This window comes from Octodon degus, unplaced genomic scaffold, assembly GCF_000260255.1.
Source record: "Octodon degus isolate 3935 unplaced genomic scaffold, OctDeg1.0 scaffold00045, whole genome shotgun sequence".
NCBI lineage: Eukaryota > Metazoa > Chordata > Mammalia > Rodentia > Octodontidae > Octodon > Octodon degus.
Window position 1 is genome coordinate 80,454 of NW_004524621.1, and position 20,239 is coordinate 100,692.

The following is a 20,239-nucleotide window of genomic DNA, read 5'->3' on the forward strand; positions in this document are numbered from 1 at the left end:
GGAAGAAGTAATATAAAGTCAACAGAAAATGGAAATATACTTTTTAAAGTTTCTAATACTAGGAGAAGAAAATTAAATATTAATTAAAAATTAAATGCTTCAAAACAATTGAACTAAGAAAAAGTTTTCATGCTAGCAAAGAAGTACTAAGGGTAAAACATAAGATAAATACTGGAATGGCAAATAAATGACCAGCACTTCTAACAGTTTGAAGATAGGATACCGCACAAAGTTCAAGTGTGTTGTGGACATGCATAATAACCATGACAGTTACTGGTGGCCAGGTGTCACTTGTGGGACTGAGCTACAGCTATTTCTTTGAAATCCACCCTGTAGACTCAGATGGAATCATGACCCATAGGGTGGAAGAGAAGTCCATTTGTAGAGTGTGCTGATGGAAATATCTTGCTGCTGAACACAAAAGAATAATTGAAAAACTACTATTGTATACCTCTTATTCTCCTGTGTTTAATTGTTTGCCCTATTTGGTAGGTTCTTTCCATTCTCATTCATGGGGCTGTGATCAATTTGCTCCCTCTCTAGAACATCATTTAGTATTTTGTACTTGTTATTTTCTTTGTAAACTGTCAAACTATTTATTCCACATATGTTTAGGATTTGTTGGCCAGTGAGTGCTGTGTGTTTGGAGTGACATCATAGTCACCAAATAACTCATCAACATCATCTACTCCACTTTTTTTTTTTTTTTTTTTGTAGAAAATTTCCATATCAGGATTCTGTTTTATTGAGCTTTCCCTGTCAATATTTCCATCATGCTGGACTCTTGACATCAGCATCACTTTTTTTGCCATATGCAAGGTTAATGTAAATCTTTCTAAAACTCAAAGGTTGCAATATATAATTCTCTGCTTTGGAATTACAGCATTCCATTTAAAATTTCTGCTTTGTTCCTGAATATAGCTCCTATACTAGTCAACTTTTGCTTTGTAGCAAATGTAACATCAGTTGAAAACCAGTAAACCAGTTACTAAATGTCACCCTCCTGTTTGGGAGACAGGAGCAGGTCTGCTCACAACATCATTTGGCTTATCACTTTACAAATAAGGACCTGGTGGCTGAGTTCTAGGAGAGATGTCTAAATTGAAAGCATACTAAGTCATTACATCTACAAGGTCATAAATTTTTATGCCATATTTTGACCCATTGGTCTTCCACCAGTTTTTTACATTCCTACAATTACTCTGAGAAATCCCTGCAAAGGCCAGGTGTGTTAGTTCACATTCCAGCACTTGGGAGGCTGAAGCAGGACTTTGCGAGTTTGAGACCAGCCTAGGCTACAAAGTGAACTCAGGACCAGCCTAAACTGCATAGCAAGATCATAGCTCAAAAAGAAAAGAAGGAAGAAATCCTTGCTAGGTACAGCACACTAATCAGTGCTTTCAGTTCAGCTTGTGAGGTGTCATAACACATTTTTTTAATATGGCTATTGGTTCATTCCAAAGTTTCCTCATATCTCAGCTTTGCATTATTTACAGCATCTTATAACATTTTGTCTATTACTATTTTCAACATTGAATGGCAGTGCTCACATTCTATCCAGTACATCTCATCCCTGACAAGACCCTCACTATATTTTTTTGCCTAGTTCTAACATTGGATCATTCCATTTAGTTGTGTGTGACCACTTTGTAACATTTCAACTGGTCAAATATGTACTCTCATTGCTGTTTTCTTCATCATCTGGATCAAGGAGGTCTGCACTCCCTGTGTTTGTCTCACTTAATTCTTGTTCCATTTTATTGTCACAGGAGCTTTGGATCACATGCCCAACATTAAAATCATAATCATTATTATCATATACCCACACCACTCTTCTGTTGCGCATGTATTTATGAAATAGGTACTTTACCATAATGGATCATCTTCATCATCTATGCATGAGTAATCTGCTGGTTCACTTTTGGCCTCCTCCAAAGCTTCTAAATCTGGCCTCTTACATGCCATTGTGTTGAATTGGGCTACGTCTACCAGAAAAATCAAAATTAAACTTTTTACAAAGCAGATCCTAGAGTGCTGTGGATATATTATACCCTCTGCGATGTTCAGGTAAGCATATGCAAAAACTGTTAAATTGTGTGTGGGTATAGATCCTGGTTTCACCCTTTTGCACATGTGCATACACCTTGATTTTTGTTGTGCCAAGTGAGTAAACACAAAGATTGATTTCTGTATCCCTCAGGGAAAGGTAATGAAATGCACAGTTGGCTAGTATAAATAAAATTTTACAGTAAAAAATTAAGTGACATGTTTGATGGGACCCACCGTTACACTCTGAGGGTAATAAAGAGTAAACTTGTGATAAAGTGAAGAAAAAGTAACAATTTTTAAAGATAATTTTAGTTCTTATATAACATAGTTAGGTGTAAAGTTCAGTGAATTTGTGTCTATAAGAACCTAATCTTTTAAAAATAAAATTGTCTTTAAGCAATTCTCATCCTTCTGAGATAAATTTGAGAAAATTACAATGTCTTGAGTTGATGGAAGATATTGTGGATTTGGCAAAAAAATTTTCGGTAAGTAATAAAATATGTTTCTCACGCCCTCATATAAAAAAGCTATGAAATTAGGCTTATATTATTAATTTATAGCAGCTGACATATAATGCCCTTAGTTTTTGTAAAGCTGAGATTATTCTAGTGTCCATTAGTGTTCTCCATATTGAGGTGATGAGCAGTTGGCTGATGTTGTGGTTGTGAGGTACCATAGCAGGGACCAGGACTGGTTCTGGTCATTAAAGAATAGAAATTGAATTTGTTACAAATTAAAGCAGACACTGCCTTATAGGTTCTGAAAGTGATAGACTGTTTTGATATAAAAACACACTGCCGGGGCTGGTGAGATGGCTCAGTGGTCTAAAGCACCTACTTAGAACAAGCTTAGCAAAGCACAGGGACCATGGTTCAATCCCCCAGCACCACATGCCAGCCAGTCCCACCCCCTGGTGGGCTGAGCTGGCCACACACACACACACACACACACACACACACACAAATAAATAAATAATTTTAAAAAAACACTGCCATCCACAAATACTTTATCTTTGAAACAGAATTGATTGGGGCAGATTTGAGAAAGTAATTTTTGTGATACACTGAGAATCTGTGTGCATGTGGGTATATCCTCTAAAGCCATTTGATAACATTTCTTATTTAAGTTGGTTAAGGAGCCAAGCGTTGTTATTGATGCTATTCACATTTAGGTCTTAGTAAGGCCATTCTGTTCTTACTGCCTGCTGATGATTCTTTGCAATAATATACCAATTAGTGTACCTATAAAAGACTTAGGTGTAATAAATTTTAAAAATTGGCCAGCCAGATAGCGCAGTGGACTAAAGTGCTTCCTTAGACAGAGCACAATGGCTGGGGTTCGATCCCCAGCCTGCCATGCTGGCCCTGCCCCCCGAGACAGGGATTGAGACTGGGCGTGGTGGCACGTTCCTGTAATCCCACCACTTTGGAGGCTGAAAACAGGAGAATCACTACAAGTCCGATCTACATAATGAGACCCTGTAGAACCTTTACTAAATACATTAAAAAAATAAAAATAGGGGTCGGGGAGATGGCTTAGTGGAATAAGTACTTCCCTGGCAAGCGCAAAAGTCTGAGTTCAATCTCTAGTTCCACTAAATAAATAAATAAAATAATAAATTTTTAAAATCTACATATTTACAAGTTACACAAAATCATTTTATCACCAGAATCGTATGGAGGACTTCCTAAATTGTCTTGGGGTTTATATGTGTAAAATTATTGTGTATGGGAAGTATATTCCTAAGTACATACAGTCATACAGTCATACCTTGTTTAAAAATAGTGATACGGTCTAAGGGATGCATCATTTTCTGTTTCATCATTGTGTGAAAGTCACAGAGTATTCAAATCTAGATGGATAGGACAGGTCAGTTAAAGATGGTCTCTTGATGAAGTCAAGGGATACAGTAAATACAAGTTGTGAGACCCCGTGATGTGTCATATTGTTTTATAGTTTTTAAAAATAAGTACACTCTGAAATGGCAGTAATGAGTATAATTTAGTAAATGCGTATACCATTTATTATGATTTCAAGTATGAACTTTATGACATTGTACACATTATATTTTTATGTGACTGGTGGTGCATTAGATCCTGCATCAGCATCAGCATGAAGTCAGGAGCAAGGCACTGCATTTTCCTGTGAGGTCACCACAGCCTCAGGTTATCTCTGTTACACAATCTTACAGGGTTGCTGTCCTATTTGTGATTCACTAATAAGTTGACCAAAATGTCATTATGCCAGGAATGAGCCTAAAATGAATGATTTTTTTTCCCCCATTGGAATGTTCAAGTATAGAGCCAGGGATGTAGCTCAGTGGTACAGTCCCTGCCTGGCAAGTGTGAGGCCCTGAGTTCAATTCCCAGTAACAAAGAAAAAGAAAAAAAATATTCAGGTATAATTGATGGAATAAAGAAAAACAATGTGTGTTTTGTTCTTTTTATTTTGCAGAATGATTCGTTCCTTATTGAAGGCTTATTGAAAGTTGGTTATAAAATAGAGAATGTAAGTGTTAAACGCTGGAAACCAGCACACTCACTATGAATAAAGGCAGTTATCTCATTGGTCGTTTTCCCATGTATTGAGTCCTCAAACTCAATATTTTATATGTTGTATTTTTTTTATTTTAACATTTATTGTGTGTGTGTGTGTGTGTGTATGTGTGTGGCCAGCTCAGCCCACCAGGGGGTACGGCTGGCTGGCATGTGGTGTTGGAGGATTGAACCGCAGTCCCTGTGCCTTGCCAAGCCTGTTCCAAGTAGGTGCTTTAGACCACTGAGCCATCTCTCCAGCCCCATATGTTGTATTTTGTAATACTGATTTTTTTTATTTTACTTCCACAATGTCATGTTGTAGGTTTGCCTTATTTTCAGTTTTTTCCTTTTATTTGTAACACCATTTTGAGCCTCTTTCACAAGTTAATTCTTTTTCTTTTTCAGACTGTTTCCCTGGCATATATTCCCCAGAATTGTTAGGTCCTAGGTCTGACTATTTTTGATATATAGTTGCTAGGTAATCTCCAAATTACCTAGAATTAAAATTAACAGTTTTTAATGTTACTGATGACATAAATGTCCACATGTTTCCTTTAAGCCCAGTAAAAAGAGTAACTCAGATCCTTAATCTCCGAAGTTTTTTCAGACACCAGAAGAGTAAATAATTCTGCCATGGACTCTTGACCTTTCCTGAGCCTTACCGCACTGAGTGCCCATTTCCCGGCCACACCTTTCTCTTGGTGTTGACCTCAGGATACTTGTTTACCCTTGGCTATGTAAAAATATGTAGTCCCTGTGGGGAACCTTAGCCTTGGGGTAGGGATGCAAGCCCTCCTTTATACAAGATCCAAGAGTCCTAATCCACCTGTCGTGCCCTCCCACTACCGAGGACAGTCTCTGCCAAGTTGTAGGCTTCCACTTCCGGGTTTGTGTACATGACAGATGCATCCTGAACTCTGAGTGGCCCGAGTTCACCTAAAATGGAACACGTGTGTGTCATGTTTCTGTTTGCTTGTGTGTCAGAGTTGAGCTATTCTCCATTGCATGATGGAACAGCAGACACATGGGGTTGTAGAAGTTTTGTGTTAGGGAACTGAAGCACATAAAGACAAGACATAATGCCACACACAGATTTAGAATTAATACCCAAACCCTATTCTTCGTTCCTCTTGTTGAAACAGAAAATGTTGGCAATGGAAGAAGCCTTAAATTGGATAAAATACACAGGCGATGCAACAATTCTACCTAAATTAGGATCAATTGATAGTAGTTGGCCTTTGTTAAGTATTTTCTTTACTGAATGTAAGTATAACTACTTTAAATTGTTGACTGTATTTAAGGTATGATTTGGGAAAATGGGGCATGCATTTAATTTGATTTGTGCTTTATTTCAGGAATTTAAGAAATACTTTTTTTAATGCTTGAATAAGAGAAATTTAACTTGGTTGATGAGTTTTATTCTCCATTTCTTGACTTAGTGATTTTGTGACATTGTACATTGAAAGAATCCTGTCTAATGGATGTTAGAAGTTATTGTACATCATACTCAAGTTGAATCCAAGGTTCATGTATTCTTAGTCATAAGAAAAATTACAGAAACTAGGATCATGATTTTCATATTCATGAATCTGCTATTTTTTATTATGCAAATGCCTTTATTTGAAGCACTACATTGCTACCAGATTGTCACTTTGCAGAGTTATAGTAACATAATGGTTTTGAAAACTGTAACAAACAGCTTGACAGAGCAAGAGTACATTAAGTCCTGTACATATACACTTTTACTTTTTAGTGTTCACATCTTGTTGTAGGTGTAAAATTCAAAAATTTATTGTACATTTTGCATTCTTGACTTATCATATTTTATATTTATATGAACAAACTGCCTTACATATTTCGAGGCAGGCACTAAGACCACTGAGCTATCTCCCCAGCCCCTTGCCTTACATATTTCTTTTACTTTCTTACCTGTTTTTGTCTTTAAGACATTTGAATGTTAACAGTATTTTTATAGTACAGCTACAGGAATCTTTTTTGGGATAGTACTGGGAATTGAACTCAAGAACTCACACTTGCCAGGCAGAAACCACACCACTAAGCTAAATCCCTGGAATCTTGAAACATGAAATATTTGACTCTTTAGTACGTAATGACCAACTATTGGCTATTTCCAACTATTTCCACTGTGAAAGGATGAATTTTGCTAATAACTTAAACCTAGAGGAGAATTGTACCTGAATACCTACAGATCTCGATCTCGATCTCTCTCTCTCTCCCTCTCTCTCTCTCTCTCTCTCTCTCTCTCATTAGAGTGGGAAAATTATTGGGGAATAGGAATAGCTTCCTAGAGACAGGAGGACCCCTGAATAGGTTGCCAACAAGCTCATCTCTCAAAGAAGTTTTATAGAGCAAAATCCTGAAGCAGGTACAATGAGGGCTAAAATTATAATCACCCAATAAGATTGCAAGTACAGTCATTTAGGTAATATTGGTCCAGTGATCGCAGGGTCATTAACCTTGGTCCATAATCGACAGTTTTGGTTTTGTCTTTAGTCTTAGGAGTCTTGGGCTGGGGATATAGCTCAGTCAGTGACACAGCATTTGCCTGGCAAGCACAAGATCTTGAGTTTGATTCCCTGTAACAAAAAAAAGTAAAAAGATCCAGTGTAGGCTTAGTAGTCTTGGTTTTAGTGATCTTTAGTCCTAGTCTTAGTGGTTGGGAGAGGATAGCCTATTCATGAGGAGATAATTGGAAATCTTCATAGGGTAATACCAATAATCCCAAGCCTCTAGACATCCCTTGGGGAAGTATGGAAATCTAGCCACTGTGACTTTAATCTTCAGTTGTGCCTTCAGCCACAGTTCCCATGCATTTTCATTTGTTACACTGACTCCCTTGCGGCCCAGCTGTGTCTGACTGCCTGCAATATTTCTGCCTAACATAGCCGTCTTATGACTTTCCCCTCTCTGAAGAGATATCCTAGAATGGGTGTAGTTTCCATCCAGCTGCTCTGAGCTGGGAAGAGTCGGTGTAGGGGAGACCACAGTCAGGGGCCTTCACCAGAGAGCTAACCTGATGGGTCTTGGCTAGAAGTCACATTGCAGGTTAGCAGTTATCAGCTCCCTTTACAAGGCTGATCTAGTGGATCCTGCTAAAAAGAGTCTGGCACATTTGTTGTTGGTTTGATCTCCATGATCATTTGGAGTTTGGCAGCCTTTAGGAAGAATAAACAAAATTTCTTAGAAATTAAAGCACATATAATCAGAGCATGAGCAGCAGAATGGCAAGGTGGGTTGGAGAAAGAGCCACAGCCAGAAAAAGGTCTTTTTTTTTCCCCTTCCAGAAAGCAGTCTTACAGGACTGGAATAGTGATTATAAGCCGTTGGCTGTTAGGTCCCCCCTACTGGTGGAGGTTATGGTCTGGCAACCTGGATGGAAGCATGTTCTTAGCTCTAATGCCACTTACCAATAAGCCAAGTTAAGTTACCACTAAGTATTTTAAAAATCCAAAACGGCCAAAAAGAGGGAAAAAAATGTTGAAATCAAACCAAATAGATGTAAATTTTTTTTTTTTTTTTTTTTTTTTTCCGGAACCGGGGATTGAACTCAGGCTCTTGTGCTTGCCAGGTAAGCAGTTATTCTACTGAGCCATCTCCCTGGCCCAATAGCTGTAAATATTATGAGGAGTCACAACACATAGAAGCCAATTGTTAGTAGACCAGATGCACTCAGATATATGTGGCCAAATTGAATAATAGTAAGGCTTGTACTGTTTGTAAGTTTGTAACTCTGAACGGACTAGTCAGAACTTTTTGTAGGTCAATTAAGAGATCTTTTGCAATAAGAATCAGAAGAAATATAAGTCTTTTACACCTTTGAAAGCAAAGACAGTCTTTAAGACAGGCCCTAGGCTGACGGCTTATCTGATTGGAGTACCCAGCTGTACAAGCTCCTCTTTGTTGCCTTGATATCCTTGGTGGTTTGACAGTCACAGCTGATAGCCAAATCTGCTGTTTTGATAGCCACATGTGACTGTTCCCTCTAAGGGACAGGATGTTGAAGGTAACTTTAACTATTTGCAGGGGGAGCACAGGCCAGATTTCGGTAGAGACTAGGTGGCACTCTTTGGAGATAAGTATGAATTCCAGACGGGGGAAGAAGGCCTGTCCAGTCTCCAGCCAGCTCTGCTACAGATGTTTACCCATGACAGTGTTTTTCCTTTTTGAAAAGAGACAAGGAGAAAAAAAGGTGTCTGTATCCGCCCCTTACTCTGTGCCCCATTATAAGGTGTCGCTTAGACTTCACCCTGTCCAATGCCAGTGGCAGCAAACTGGTGGTACAAGGAAGAGCCCTGAGCTGGGGGAGCTGAGCTGCTCATGCTGTGCACTTGGACCCTCTTCCTTGTAAGCCTGTGACCCTGGACCACACTTAGCTGTAGGCACATGTTAGCCTCAGTTAGCACATCTCTGGGGATAGTGGCTAGCCTGGTAAGGTGCTCTGCAGAGAGGTCAGGATGAAGTGAGGCAGTCCTTGGGAGACAGTGCTTTGCCTATTCTTTAATACCTGTTTCTGTTTAAAACTGTTACTAAACTCGGAAGTTTCTTTGGGAATGTTTTGTTGTATCAGTGGATGTACCTGTGCAATAAAAATCAGTCAGCATCATTCTTGAGTGGAAGGAGAAGTAAGAGGAGATAATCTGCAGTTCTGCTTACGGGCAGATGAATTTGGTCTAAATCTTTTACATTTATTTTTTGAGAGCTTCAGGATTAAGTCTAGATCAGTTTTTAATTGTTTCTATTAAATTTATCGATACATTTTAAGTATACATAATGGTCACATTCGTTATAGGGTACCTGGACATAATGTAACTTTTTTTATTTTTATTACTTTGGGTTCAGGGATTGAACTCTCAACCTTGCCAGGCAGGCACTTAAGCCACTGAGCTATCTGCCTGGTACTACATGATGTAACTTGAGTCTTTTCTCTTTCTCATTCTCCTAGCCTCCTTCAGCCCCTCTTCTCTCCTTATTTATAAAAGCTTTGTTTTCATTTTTACCTTCTTACTATTTTTTTCCTCTTTGTTTTCATCTCCCCTCTCCCAAGTTCCCCTTACCATTTGAATATTTTCTTTGTATTTCAAAATACCTATTGTACATTTTAGCCCAGTTGTTTAAATATGGCCTGGAAATAAGTAAAGGTCAGCTACTCGGTGGAAGGGTCCCAGGGACAGGACACTCACTGTTCTGGCCACTTGGTCCTGAAATTCTGCAGCCACAGAGGAAGGAATGGTATGAGACCAAACTCTTTTGCAAACTGCATTATTTCTCTGAGGCAAGGCAGTGGAGAAAGGATAGGAGAGTGACTCTTAAGTGTGGCACAAGAACTAAATCCTAACCCATCTCAGGTGTAGAAAAACAGTTAAGATCGGGAGCTTGGGAGGGCCTCTGATCCTTAGCAAAACAAGCATGTCTCCAGAGATAAAAGCTATGATCGACTCCAACTGCCTTTCCAAACAGAAAATTAAACCAATAACTAAAAACCTTGTGTCGAGAAAAGACAGGAAAAAAGAAGGGGGAAAAATCATGTAAGTATATATGAAGGGTAGCTGGGATGATTGAACTACTAATTTCTATCAGAAAGTAGCAGTTAATGTTTAAATTTTTTACTTTAACTATACCCTAATATGTGTAATCTGAGCAACTACATTGAGGACAGCAATGTGCCATATAACAGCCATGGTTGAATATCTTTCATCTTGTTCTTTTAAATATGTACCATCTCTAATGTCTTATCTATTATTATTATTATTATACTCTCTTTAAAGTAAATTTTTAAAAAGGTAAAGAGGACAAGGAAAAAATTAAGGTTTATTGAAAGGAAGAGTTAATGTTTAATTGTTTGATCAATCTTGCATACCTGTATCTAGTAATCGGAGCAACAAAATGAAGGTAACAATACATAATATAACAACTATTGTTAATTTTCTACTCTTGTTTTGAACTTCTGTACCATTTGTATTATTTTATGTTGCTTTGTTTCTGTCTTTGTTCTTGTTACTTGTTTAATTTTTCCTCAAAAAAAACCCAAAAAACTTTTTTCTTTCATTGATAGGACAAAATGCCTGATGCCCAGAACTAAGGAAGGAAAAGTTTATTTAGCTCAGTTTGTAGGGGTTTTATTCCACAATCGGCTGGCTCCAAGGCAGAGTGGCACATGGCAGAGCGCAGCTCTTCATGGTGGTGGAAAACAGCAAAGGCAAAAAGAGGGCAAAAACGGAGGAGCGGTGGCAGAGAGCAAGCCTCTTTCCCTCCCTTACATTGCATTCAGGCTGTCTGCCCCAGGCAGATGTAGCACTCACACCCATAATCCCAGCAGCACTCAAACCTATAATCCCAGGATTGGATCATGAATTAATCACAAACTCTAGAAGCTTGCCCCATCACTGCATGAGGCTTTGGGGAGACATCTAGACACAAACCATAAAAACTTGAGCGGCTGCTTTTTAACCTTTTATGAGAGAACAAATAATATTGCTCCAACTATGTTGGTTAGGCCTTAATTTCTACAAAATGACTCTGAATCAATAAGTTATAAAATCCCTACAAAAGAGATGTTACCTCTAGGGGTAGAAAGATACAAGTAATAGTCCAGAAAAAAATCTTGGTCTTTGGACAAAGATGTCTTCAGGAAATTGTGAGTTCTCTATCTAACCACCTAGGTAACTTTCCTCTGTAGCAGGCTGGCTAGGGTCTACTTAAACACACTCTGAAAAAATGTGTCCAACGGTATCTGTAATACCCCGGAAAAACTCAGACTCAAGTCTGTACCCATTGACTCTCATTAGAAATCATTGTTTGATTTAAGTGTAATATTACATCTTTCCACTCTATTTCATAGATTTGTATAAGTCCTCTAAAGACCTTAATGAACTTATCAGGGTCATCTGAAAACTTTCCTAGATCTTGTTTGATGTGTTTGAGGTCACTGAAAAGAAAGAAAAGGACAAATGAACACAGGTAGTCCAATATTTGCCATTTACTTGCTGTCCTTGCAGGTCTTGAACAAAACCAGCCTAGGGTGGATGTACTCCAATAGATGCTTCATTTATTGTTGGCTCAGAAGCCTAACCCTCAGGATCTGAAAGAGAGGCAGGGGAATCCTCAGGCTCAGTCATAGTGAGTGTAGTTTTGATTAAAGTTCCTTGGAAGCTTTGTCCTCAGGTTTGGCACAGTAGATGAGATTAAGGCTACCTTAGAAACCTTGTAATCAAGGTTTAAAGGATGAAAGAGAGTAGCCTCAAGCTCAGTGGTAGTGAATCCATCTAATTTTGCCTTAGAGGCTAGAGGTGTCTGGCTTTCCTGTGGATTTTATTTACATTTTGAATAAAGAAAGGATTATTTTTTAATGCAAAGAAAGTCTGAACTGTAAGGCAGTTCTGGCCATTTTCCCTTTTTCTTACAATATTCTAGTTGTGAAGTAGTATCATAATCAATACTTCCTCTGCATTTCATTTTCACTCTGGAGAGTGGGCAGGTCGTGTGTGGGTACAGAGAAATATTAAAAACTTTTTTTAAAAAAAAATATGTAAGGGTTAGACATTTTCTAGTGCTAAGGAATACATGCCAAAGTAGTAAGACATTGAGTTTCCCAACTGAAATACAAGAGAAAGCATTGATGTCCCTTTAATTTCTACTTGATATAATTGTCCCCAAGGTTCCCAGCTTTAGAGCAGGTGGCTGCTATCTGGAGAGCAGATGATAGGTTGGGTTGGACTATTTACCTTTTTCCAGCTCCTGACCCTATCTTCCCTGGGAACTTGTATTTTTAACTTTGGTTGGTGTTTCCAAAGTATGAGTTACAGTTGATTCCAGCTGTAACAGTCATGTTTAAAGAAGGTAACATTGTTAGTGAAGAGATCTAAGCCACTGCTTTCCAGTTCTTTGAGAGTGAGGAAGATAGATCAAAGGGAAGATTGGAATGCTTTCCTCTGGAGATACAGAGTCAAGTAAATGGTCTTGAGAAATCCTGGTTGGGCCCTAAGGTGACAAAGTCTCTAAGGCATTTATGCTATCTCCCTAATCACCTAGGCAACCTTCCTAGCAGCAAAACAAAGCTTTTACTCAAAATCTATTATAAGATTTCTCTGTCTCTGAAACTCACAGGTTAAATTGATACCCATTGCCCGGTAACCACAATTCACATGTTAGCAAAGGGACTCTATCTCCAGAAAGGAATCCAGCTGCCTGTGTGGTCAGCACTGGCTTCAATGGGGATTCAGCAGGAGGTGTTAGGGAACATGTCCTCTGAAGTGTGGCAGCTGCTCTAAGAATATTTAACTTAGCTGGCAGGATAACCACTGTTTGTTAAAATTCTATAAGGGATAAAGAAAAGCTTGAGCTTTCCCCATTATGCAGTTTAGGCCGGCCTTGAACTTGCTTTCTAGCCCAGGCTGGAATCAAACTCACGGTGATCTTCCTGCCTCAGCCTCCTGAGTGCTGGGATTACAGTCATGTGTCACCATGTATGGCTGTTACATGCCTTTGAAAAGGAAAGTGCAAAGTGGTTGGGAAAGATCAGAAAAATGAGGTCTTTCCTTTTATGCTCATGGTGCATTATTAAGACAACCTGCTCATGAGTTATCACTCTCAGCCAGGAAAGGCAGTAATGGAAAATCTCAAGAGCTAAGATTGCCTCATCACCAGTAGAGGATCAGACCAAAAGAAAGTGACCCAGAACTGGATGCACATTTCCTCTAGAGTCTAGAGGAGGATGGGACCGATTTGTCTCAGTGAAACTTGTTCCTCAAGTCTTAAGAATGGCCCCTGGGGGTTAGGGAGATAGCTCAGCACTCTTAAGTGCTTGCTTGGCAAGTGCAAGGACCCAGCTTCCATCTCTTCTACCGCATGCTGTGCCAGCCCCAGAACACTGGGTACACTGTGCTGGCCACCAAAACAGGGTGTGGTGGTGCACGCCTGTCATCCCAGCCCTGGGAAGGCTGAGACGAGAGGAACGCTGTGGGTCCCAGTTGTGTGGCAAGGCCCTGTACCAAATAAATAAATACAAGATTCTAAAAATAAAATTTAAAAAAGAATGGCTGCCATCCTGTTGCCTTGTTAACTGGTAGAAGTTAGCTTGTTAATATATGAATTATTACTAGGCATATAAGTTTCTTCAATATAAACTATGTTTCCAAAAAGACCCATTTTACAGCATTTTATATCAAAGTCCACTAGGAGGTGCTCTATCAGCACTTTTCCTCTAGTCCTGGTGTGTGCATTAACAACCACAACAGTCAGGTCAAACAAGGAAAACCAATAAATTCTGCAATTAATCCAAATGCAACATATACACAGCAGGAATAACATGTCCCATCAAGGAAAGTCTTCCCATGTCTCAACCTAAATTTACCATTATTTTAACAAAAGACAATGCAGAAAATTCAAAGATGATAATTTTTGATTATTTAAGTGAGTCTCAATTCAGAATCTATGAATCAAAAGCAAACTCTTACCTCCATCCAGTTATCTGGACTTCCTGCTAGATGTCAGAGAAGCGAGTTTGTGCTCCTTTAAGTAGAAGAATGAGTTCTAAGGAGGAATGGAAGTTAAGAGTAGGAAAATTTATTGGGGTATAGGAATAGGGAACAGGAGGTGTTCTGAATGGGTTGCCCTACACAGATCTTTCTGATAGGTTTGTTAGACATTGGGATGCATTATTCTTGAGAGAGGTTGTTCTCTTTATTGTTTCAGAGGCATTTAATTATAGAATGGTTTTATGGTGGAAATAGAGAAACAGTATCATGTGGGTTGAATTTTTATTCTTTCCTGTGTCCTGTCTTTATAACAGCCCTGCACAAGTTGTTTGTTAATACTTATCATAGAAGTGAGCAGTCTTAAGACTTTGAGAAGTTCAGTGATACATCTGCCTTCTGCATGTAGTAGAGCCTGGATGTTGGGTGAGGACTGATAGCAAAGCCCTGGGTCTTGTCCTATAGTTTTGCTCTTTCCTTTGATATCACTTTATTCTGACATTCCCAGTTCCTTGAATGTGAAAACGTTAGGTATACTTGCCACCTTAGAAATTAATATTTGGCTAAAGGCTTAACTATAATTTTATTATAATAAAATTGTCAGTAGTTTTAAAAATCCTTTTTATGTAAAAATGCAAAAAGTGAGGCTTAATGTTTGATACAAAGTATGGGCAGGTATTACTGCTAATTAAGCTTTTTTGAAGATTATTTCAAATGACTTCTCATTAGTAACATTTCATGTTTAAAATAACATATTGATTAAAGGCATTTATAATACTTGGTTATAAATAGTTTTTAGAAAATAGTTTCTAGGGCCGGGGAGATGGCTCAGTAGAATAAGCGCTTCCTTGGCAAGCACAAGGACCTGAGTTCAATCCCCGGTTCTGAAAAAAAAAAAAGAAAGAAAGAAAGAAAGAACGAAGTTTCTAAATCCTACTGCTTAGGAAACTTCAATCAGAGGATTGTCATGTTACACCCTGCTTGGGCTAAAGAGTGGCATGACCTGTGTGGGCAGCAGGGTCTTAAGAGGGGATGATGAGAGATTAAGAAAAAAACTATGGACACATACACATTCTTTAAAGAAAAGGTGGGAACTGGAACAGGTAGGACCTGACCTCTCTGATGGAGAGGCAGTGACAATATCCCAGCCCCAGTGTTTTTACTTATATACAAAGTTAAAAAACCACCACAGGATGGGAGCCAGAGCGTAAGCTCTCAACATTTACTGAGAATACTGAAAACAAAACATTCTCAAAGCTGTCTGTACTGTACTTAACAAGGAAGAGCACCAAGGCCAGACACCCATTGGAATGCAAGTGAGCCTGAGGTCAGCTTGTTTACAAGTTCGTCTCCAGCATTGTGGTCCTTGGGACTGGCTTTGCTCTAACTCAACGAGTTTGCTGACCTCAGGCTCAGCTGTGGTTCAGCTGTTCCCTACCACATAGCAAGTTCAAGACCAGCCCGACTGCAAAGCAACGTTTTCTCTCACAAACGCCTAAAGCAAAGAAGGAAGGGAAGGAGAGAGCCGGGAAAGGAAGGGGAGAGAAGAGGAAGGGAGAGGAGATGTAGAGGGAGAGAAAGGAAGGAAATGGGAAAGAAAGAAAGTAGCTTTCGAGGCTTTTGTTTTTGTTTATCTTTATCCAGTTTAGGGTCAGTACTTGTGAGGACTTGATGATGTTTGCAGAAGTGACTTGAGTAATTATGAGGCTTGTTGGGATGAATATGCCGTGACAGAGCGCTTGTCCTGGATTCCTATAGTAATAAACTAATGAATAATAAGGCAGATTTTAATTGCTAAACATAATAACAGTAAATCTGTCCTGTAATATTTTATCATTTATTTTTCCAATATATTTAGTACACAAAAGACTATGAGTTGCATAGGCTGTTTAACTATAGCAATGAAATTAAGTTTTTGTACTCAAGAGTTAAGATATCATTAATACTATTTTTTTAACAAATATTCTCTCTTATTGTCTCCTAAAATAGACAAATATTACATAACTAAAGTTGTAATGGGAAGCTGCGATTTACTTGAAGAACTTAGAAGTCAAAATTGTGCTCGTTGTATGGAGGTGAGGATATTTACTTGTAAATATATTTTAAGATATGCTTGTTAGAGCTTGTAGTCATCAAGGACTATTAATAATTAGTTAATAAAATGGGTGCCTGGCAACATACAACAAGCTACTCCTGTAAAAGTGAATAATATGTTCTGGGGAAAATTTTAGTCAATTTTTATTTAGCAGTTCTGTAAAGAAGAAAAGGCCAAATTTTCTAATCTTAAGTTTTAAAATTTGATTTTTTCCCCTAAGCACAGGATTTTAATTAGTTGAGGAAATATGATTTACTCTGGTAACAGCTTGAGATATTATTCACATGCTACTTGGTTTACTCAGAGAAATAATTATTTTAACTAAAAAAAAAATGTATTCTAAAGCTCTCACTATGCAGTCTATGCCAGCCTTAAACTTGCTTTGTAGTCCAGTTTGGTCTAGAACTCGAAACAATCCCTACTGCCTTAGCCTCTTTGAATGCTGGGATTATAGGTGTATACAACCATGTTTGGCAATTAATTCCTTTCGAGATTTGAGTGTTTGAAGTAAAAAAGGTTTTATTATATCTGTCGATAATCTTTCATATATTTTCTTGGAAACCTGCCATGACATTGCAGTTAACCTAATGAGCATTGTCTATGTGTTACCAGCTATATGTTTAAGCACTAAAAGTATCACATTTGCTAGCCTAAAGTTAAAAGTCTACCTTGTAGCCAGGTGTGGTAGTGCATACCTGTAATCCAGCACTCTAGGAAGCTGAGGCAAGAGGGTCACAAGTTCAAATCGATGCTGTCTCAAAAGAAAAAGGCTAGGGAATGGAAAAAAATAAAATAAAATAAATAAAAGGCTAGGGATACAGCTCAGTGAGGTCTTGGGTTTAATCCCTAGTGTATGTGTGTGGGATTTACTTTGCATCTTATTTTCAGGCTGCTATCCCTTCTGTAGAGATAAGGTATACTTCAGAATATGTCTGCCTTGGCCAGGTGTCATGGCACACACCTGTAATCTCAGCATGCAGAAGGCTGAGGCTGGAGGATCACTGTGAGTTTAAGGGCAGAGTGGACTACAAAGTGTGTTCAAGACCAGCATGAACTGCATAGTGAAACCCTGTCTCAAAAAAGACAAAAACAAATGGGGAGATAGCTCCGTGGTCTGAGCACCTGCTGGCAAGTGCAAGGACCCACTTTGGTCCCCGGTACTGCATGCTGGCCACCAAAACCAGGTGTGGTGGTGTACAACTATAATCCTTGTGCTGGGGAGGCTTAGACAGGCGGTTCACTATAAGTCCGAGCTGCATAGTAAGACCCTATAATAAATAAACAAACAGGACATACCAAAAGAATATTCCTGCCTAATATTGCACACAAAGGAAAACATTTAATAATTATAATGTGCTGGTTTTGCTTAGTTTTTAATATTTCTTTATTGAAGTTAGTATTGAGTCAGTAGAAAAAAAAATGTTAAATATACTGTCATTGGTTCCCAGACCCCCCTAATACCGTAATCAGCAAGTGCTCCTGTCCTGCATGAAAACTCACAAAGTAGGTGCTGAGACACCCATGTACACTCCCTGCACTTTGGTTCTTGGTAGACTCCTTCTGTTGTCTAGTACAATAGAAATGTGTCAGGAGCTGTCATAGCATGTCCTTTAGGAGGTAATAACAAGGGGGAAAAGTCTGTGTGTTTAGTATTATTTGTTCCCCAGCTAGTTTTGTTCTGTACTTGACGAACCTGCAGATATAAAGTCCATGGACACAGAGGACTGACTGAACATACCAAAATATTAGATGCTGCCCTCTCATTTTCTACATAAATAATCCCTTAGGTCAATGGTATTGAACCTATGGCATGCATGGTGTTTCTTCTTTAATGCAAAGATGATAATATATGAGTTGCTTTTTTTCTAAACTAAAACCTCAGTATTCAGGTTCAATTTCAGGATTGGCACTTTGCGCTTAGTAAATGGGTTTCAGGTTGCAGTTTGGGTGCTCACCTCTTAAAGGTTCGCCATCTCTGTCTTAGGTTATTTCTGAAAGCAAAGGTAGAAGCCAAGCCATTTTCCCTAGGTATCAGGTTCTTGATTGTCTTTGGAGCTGGCTGATGGGTCTCTCTCATCTTGGTTTCTCAGCAAGGAGAGCTCATGAAAATCAAAGGAAATGAAGAATTTTCCAAAGAAAGATTTGATATAGCTATTATCTATTACACCAGAGCCATTGAATATAGGTAAGTGCAAGATAGACAGTGGGATCTCCTTTTAAGGTGGTAGATGATGCTGATGAAGAGAAGTAAAAGCAAGATGAGGAATTGCAGAATATCTTCCAGTTTGCCTTGCAGAGTGGGCTTTCTCGTTTTCAGGCACTGGTAGCATTGGAGGTAGCCTGAGTCTGTGAAATCAGTTTTGTAGAATAATTTTAGCAAGTCAGGCAGAGTAGTGACTTTGGCTCTACCCTGCTCCATTTCCTCTCCGGTTTTCCAGCACAGCGTCTATTCTGTCTTATTCTCACCTTGTCATCAGCTAATTTCCTTCCAAAGTGTTGATCAAGAGGATCATTTCTTAATATTTAAGGTGCTACCTACTCAGGAGTTTGTGCTCTTTTGGTCAGAACTTTAAAAGGAAAATAGTTGAAGAAAGCACTTACATTCTCTCTACCCTAGCTTATTACTTAGCCATTAGTATTCTCTAGCCAGCCCTGGTGCCTTGCTCTGCTCCTGGTTCTCTTGCTGGCACCAGGCAGTTCAGGAGCAGTTGGAGGGTGCTGAAGGCGCTGTTTGCTTTCTTCCTTTCCTCATCTCCACAGGCAGCGAGGAAGCCGAGGTCGCATGCAGCAAGAGAGTGCTGCTCTAAGCAAGAAGAGGTGGAGAAAAGAGAGTTAGTTCGGATTACACAGTCAGACAAAGCTCAGAGGAACAGAATTTGAAACATGGCTGTTCACATTACTGTTAGAATCTGTAAGCTTTGCGTTCTTCGTTGAGGTGGAACGCTCCTGATTCACCCTTGTAATCCTGTCCTCTACTGTTACAGCATACTTTGCAATTGGCCAGCCCTTTAGTGTGTCTCATTAAATCCTCATAGTAGCCCTGTGAGCTAGACAGAGCAATGAGTATTTTCATTTTGAATACAGTATTGTCTAGGTTGATTTAAGTGGGGTTGCTGAGAAAGTTGAGGCACTGAGTGAGACTTAGTTATTTAAGATTAAATGTCATATACATTTTTTTCTGTTCTGCCACACAGATGGCAAGCTTTAAAATGTTTTCAGTTCTGTTCTTGTTTCCTATGTAGTGTGCTTTACTGACTAAACATTCCTTCTTTTTAAGACCTGACAACCACTTTCTTTATGGTAACCGAGCTCTTTGTTTTCTTCGTACTGGACAGTTAAGGTAAGTTGGCTAAAGTACCCCAGTCACTGAATAGTTGTGCTAAATACCCATTTTGGGGAAACACTTCTGTTCACAGGTATGTAAGAAAATCCATGAATAGTTCTTTGACTGAAACAAATGGCTAAAAGAGCACTGTGGGTGTTATAGATGACGTCTATGACAGCAGCAGCTGAATGTGTGTAATCACATCCTACAGTATTTTTAATACTTCATGTATGTCTCACAGAAGTCTTAATAAGGTGGTTGTGTTATTTTCCTCATTTTACCTGTGGACCAGTTCATGCCACTCATAAGCAGTGATTGATGCCAAGATGTAAACCTTGATCTCATCTGATATCAGTGTACGCGTGTATCACTTTTACATTCTTTGCTCTATCTGTATAGTTATGGAAGAATCATTTTTGCTGTATTTTTCTTGTTATGAAAATTAAGTATGGCAGAGAGGTGTTGTTCAGTCATAGAGCACTTGCCTGGCATGCGCAAGGCCCTAAATGCCATCCCTACCCCGTGTACAGAAATTAAGTAGCTTTCGTGAGTGAAATGATATTGCTGTGAATGTAGAACTTAATTAGTTCTTGGTTCTATATGTTGAATTTCAACTAAATTCTTATTTACTAGTTTAGAGAGATTAAGGAAGATTATACAATGATTTTATTGCCTTTCTGTTTTAAAATCTTACAACACAGATTGTATGTGTTTTTTTAGTAGTGAGATTATTGTATTTAAC

At 38.8% G+C, this 20,239-nt stretch overlaps 1 protein-coding gene across 3 annotated transcripts in view; it reads left to right on the forward strand.

Moving 5' to 3' along the window:
* Ttc3 (tetratricopeptide repeat domain 3) overlaps positions 1-20,239 on the forward strand; it is a 165,682-nt gene that overhangs the window by 56,831 nt on the left and 88,612 nt on the right. For 2 of the 3 annotated variants that reach the window (XM_023715931.1, XM_023715932.1), the window contains exons 7-12: positions 2,447-2,534; positions 4,504-4,557; positions 5,729-5,849; positions 16,067-16,152; positions 18,263-18,357; positions 19,450-19,512. In XM_023715931.1, the coding sequence (XP_023571699.1) occupies positions 2,447-2,534; positions 4,504-4,557; positions 5,729-5,849; positions 16,067-16,152; positions 18,263-18,357; positions 19,450-19,512 (507 nt within the window). Of the gene's footprint in view, positions 1-1,895; positions 2,068-2,446; positions 2,535-4,503; positions 4,558-5,728; positions 5,850-16,066; positions 16,153-18,262; positions 18,358-19,449; positions 19,513-20,239 lie in introns of those variants that run through there. The other variant, XM_023715933.1, reaches the window with a different exon arrangement.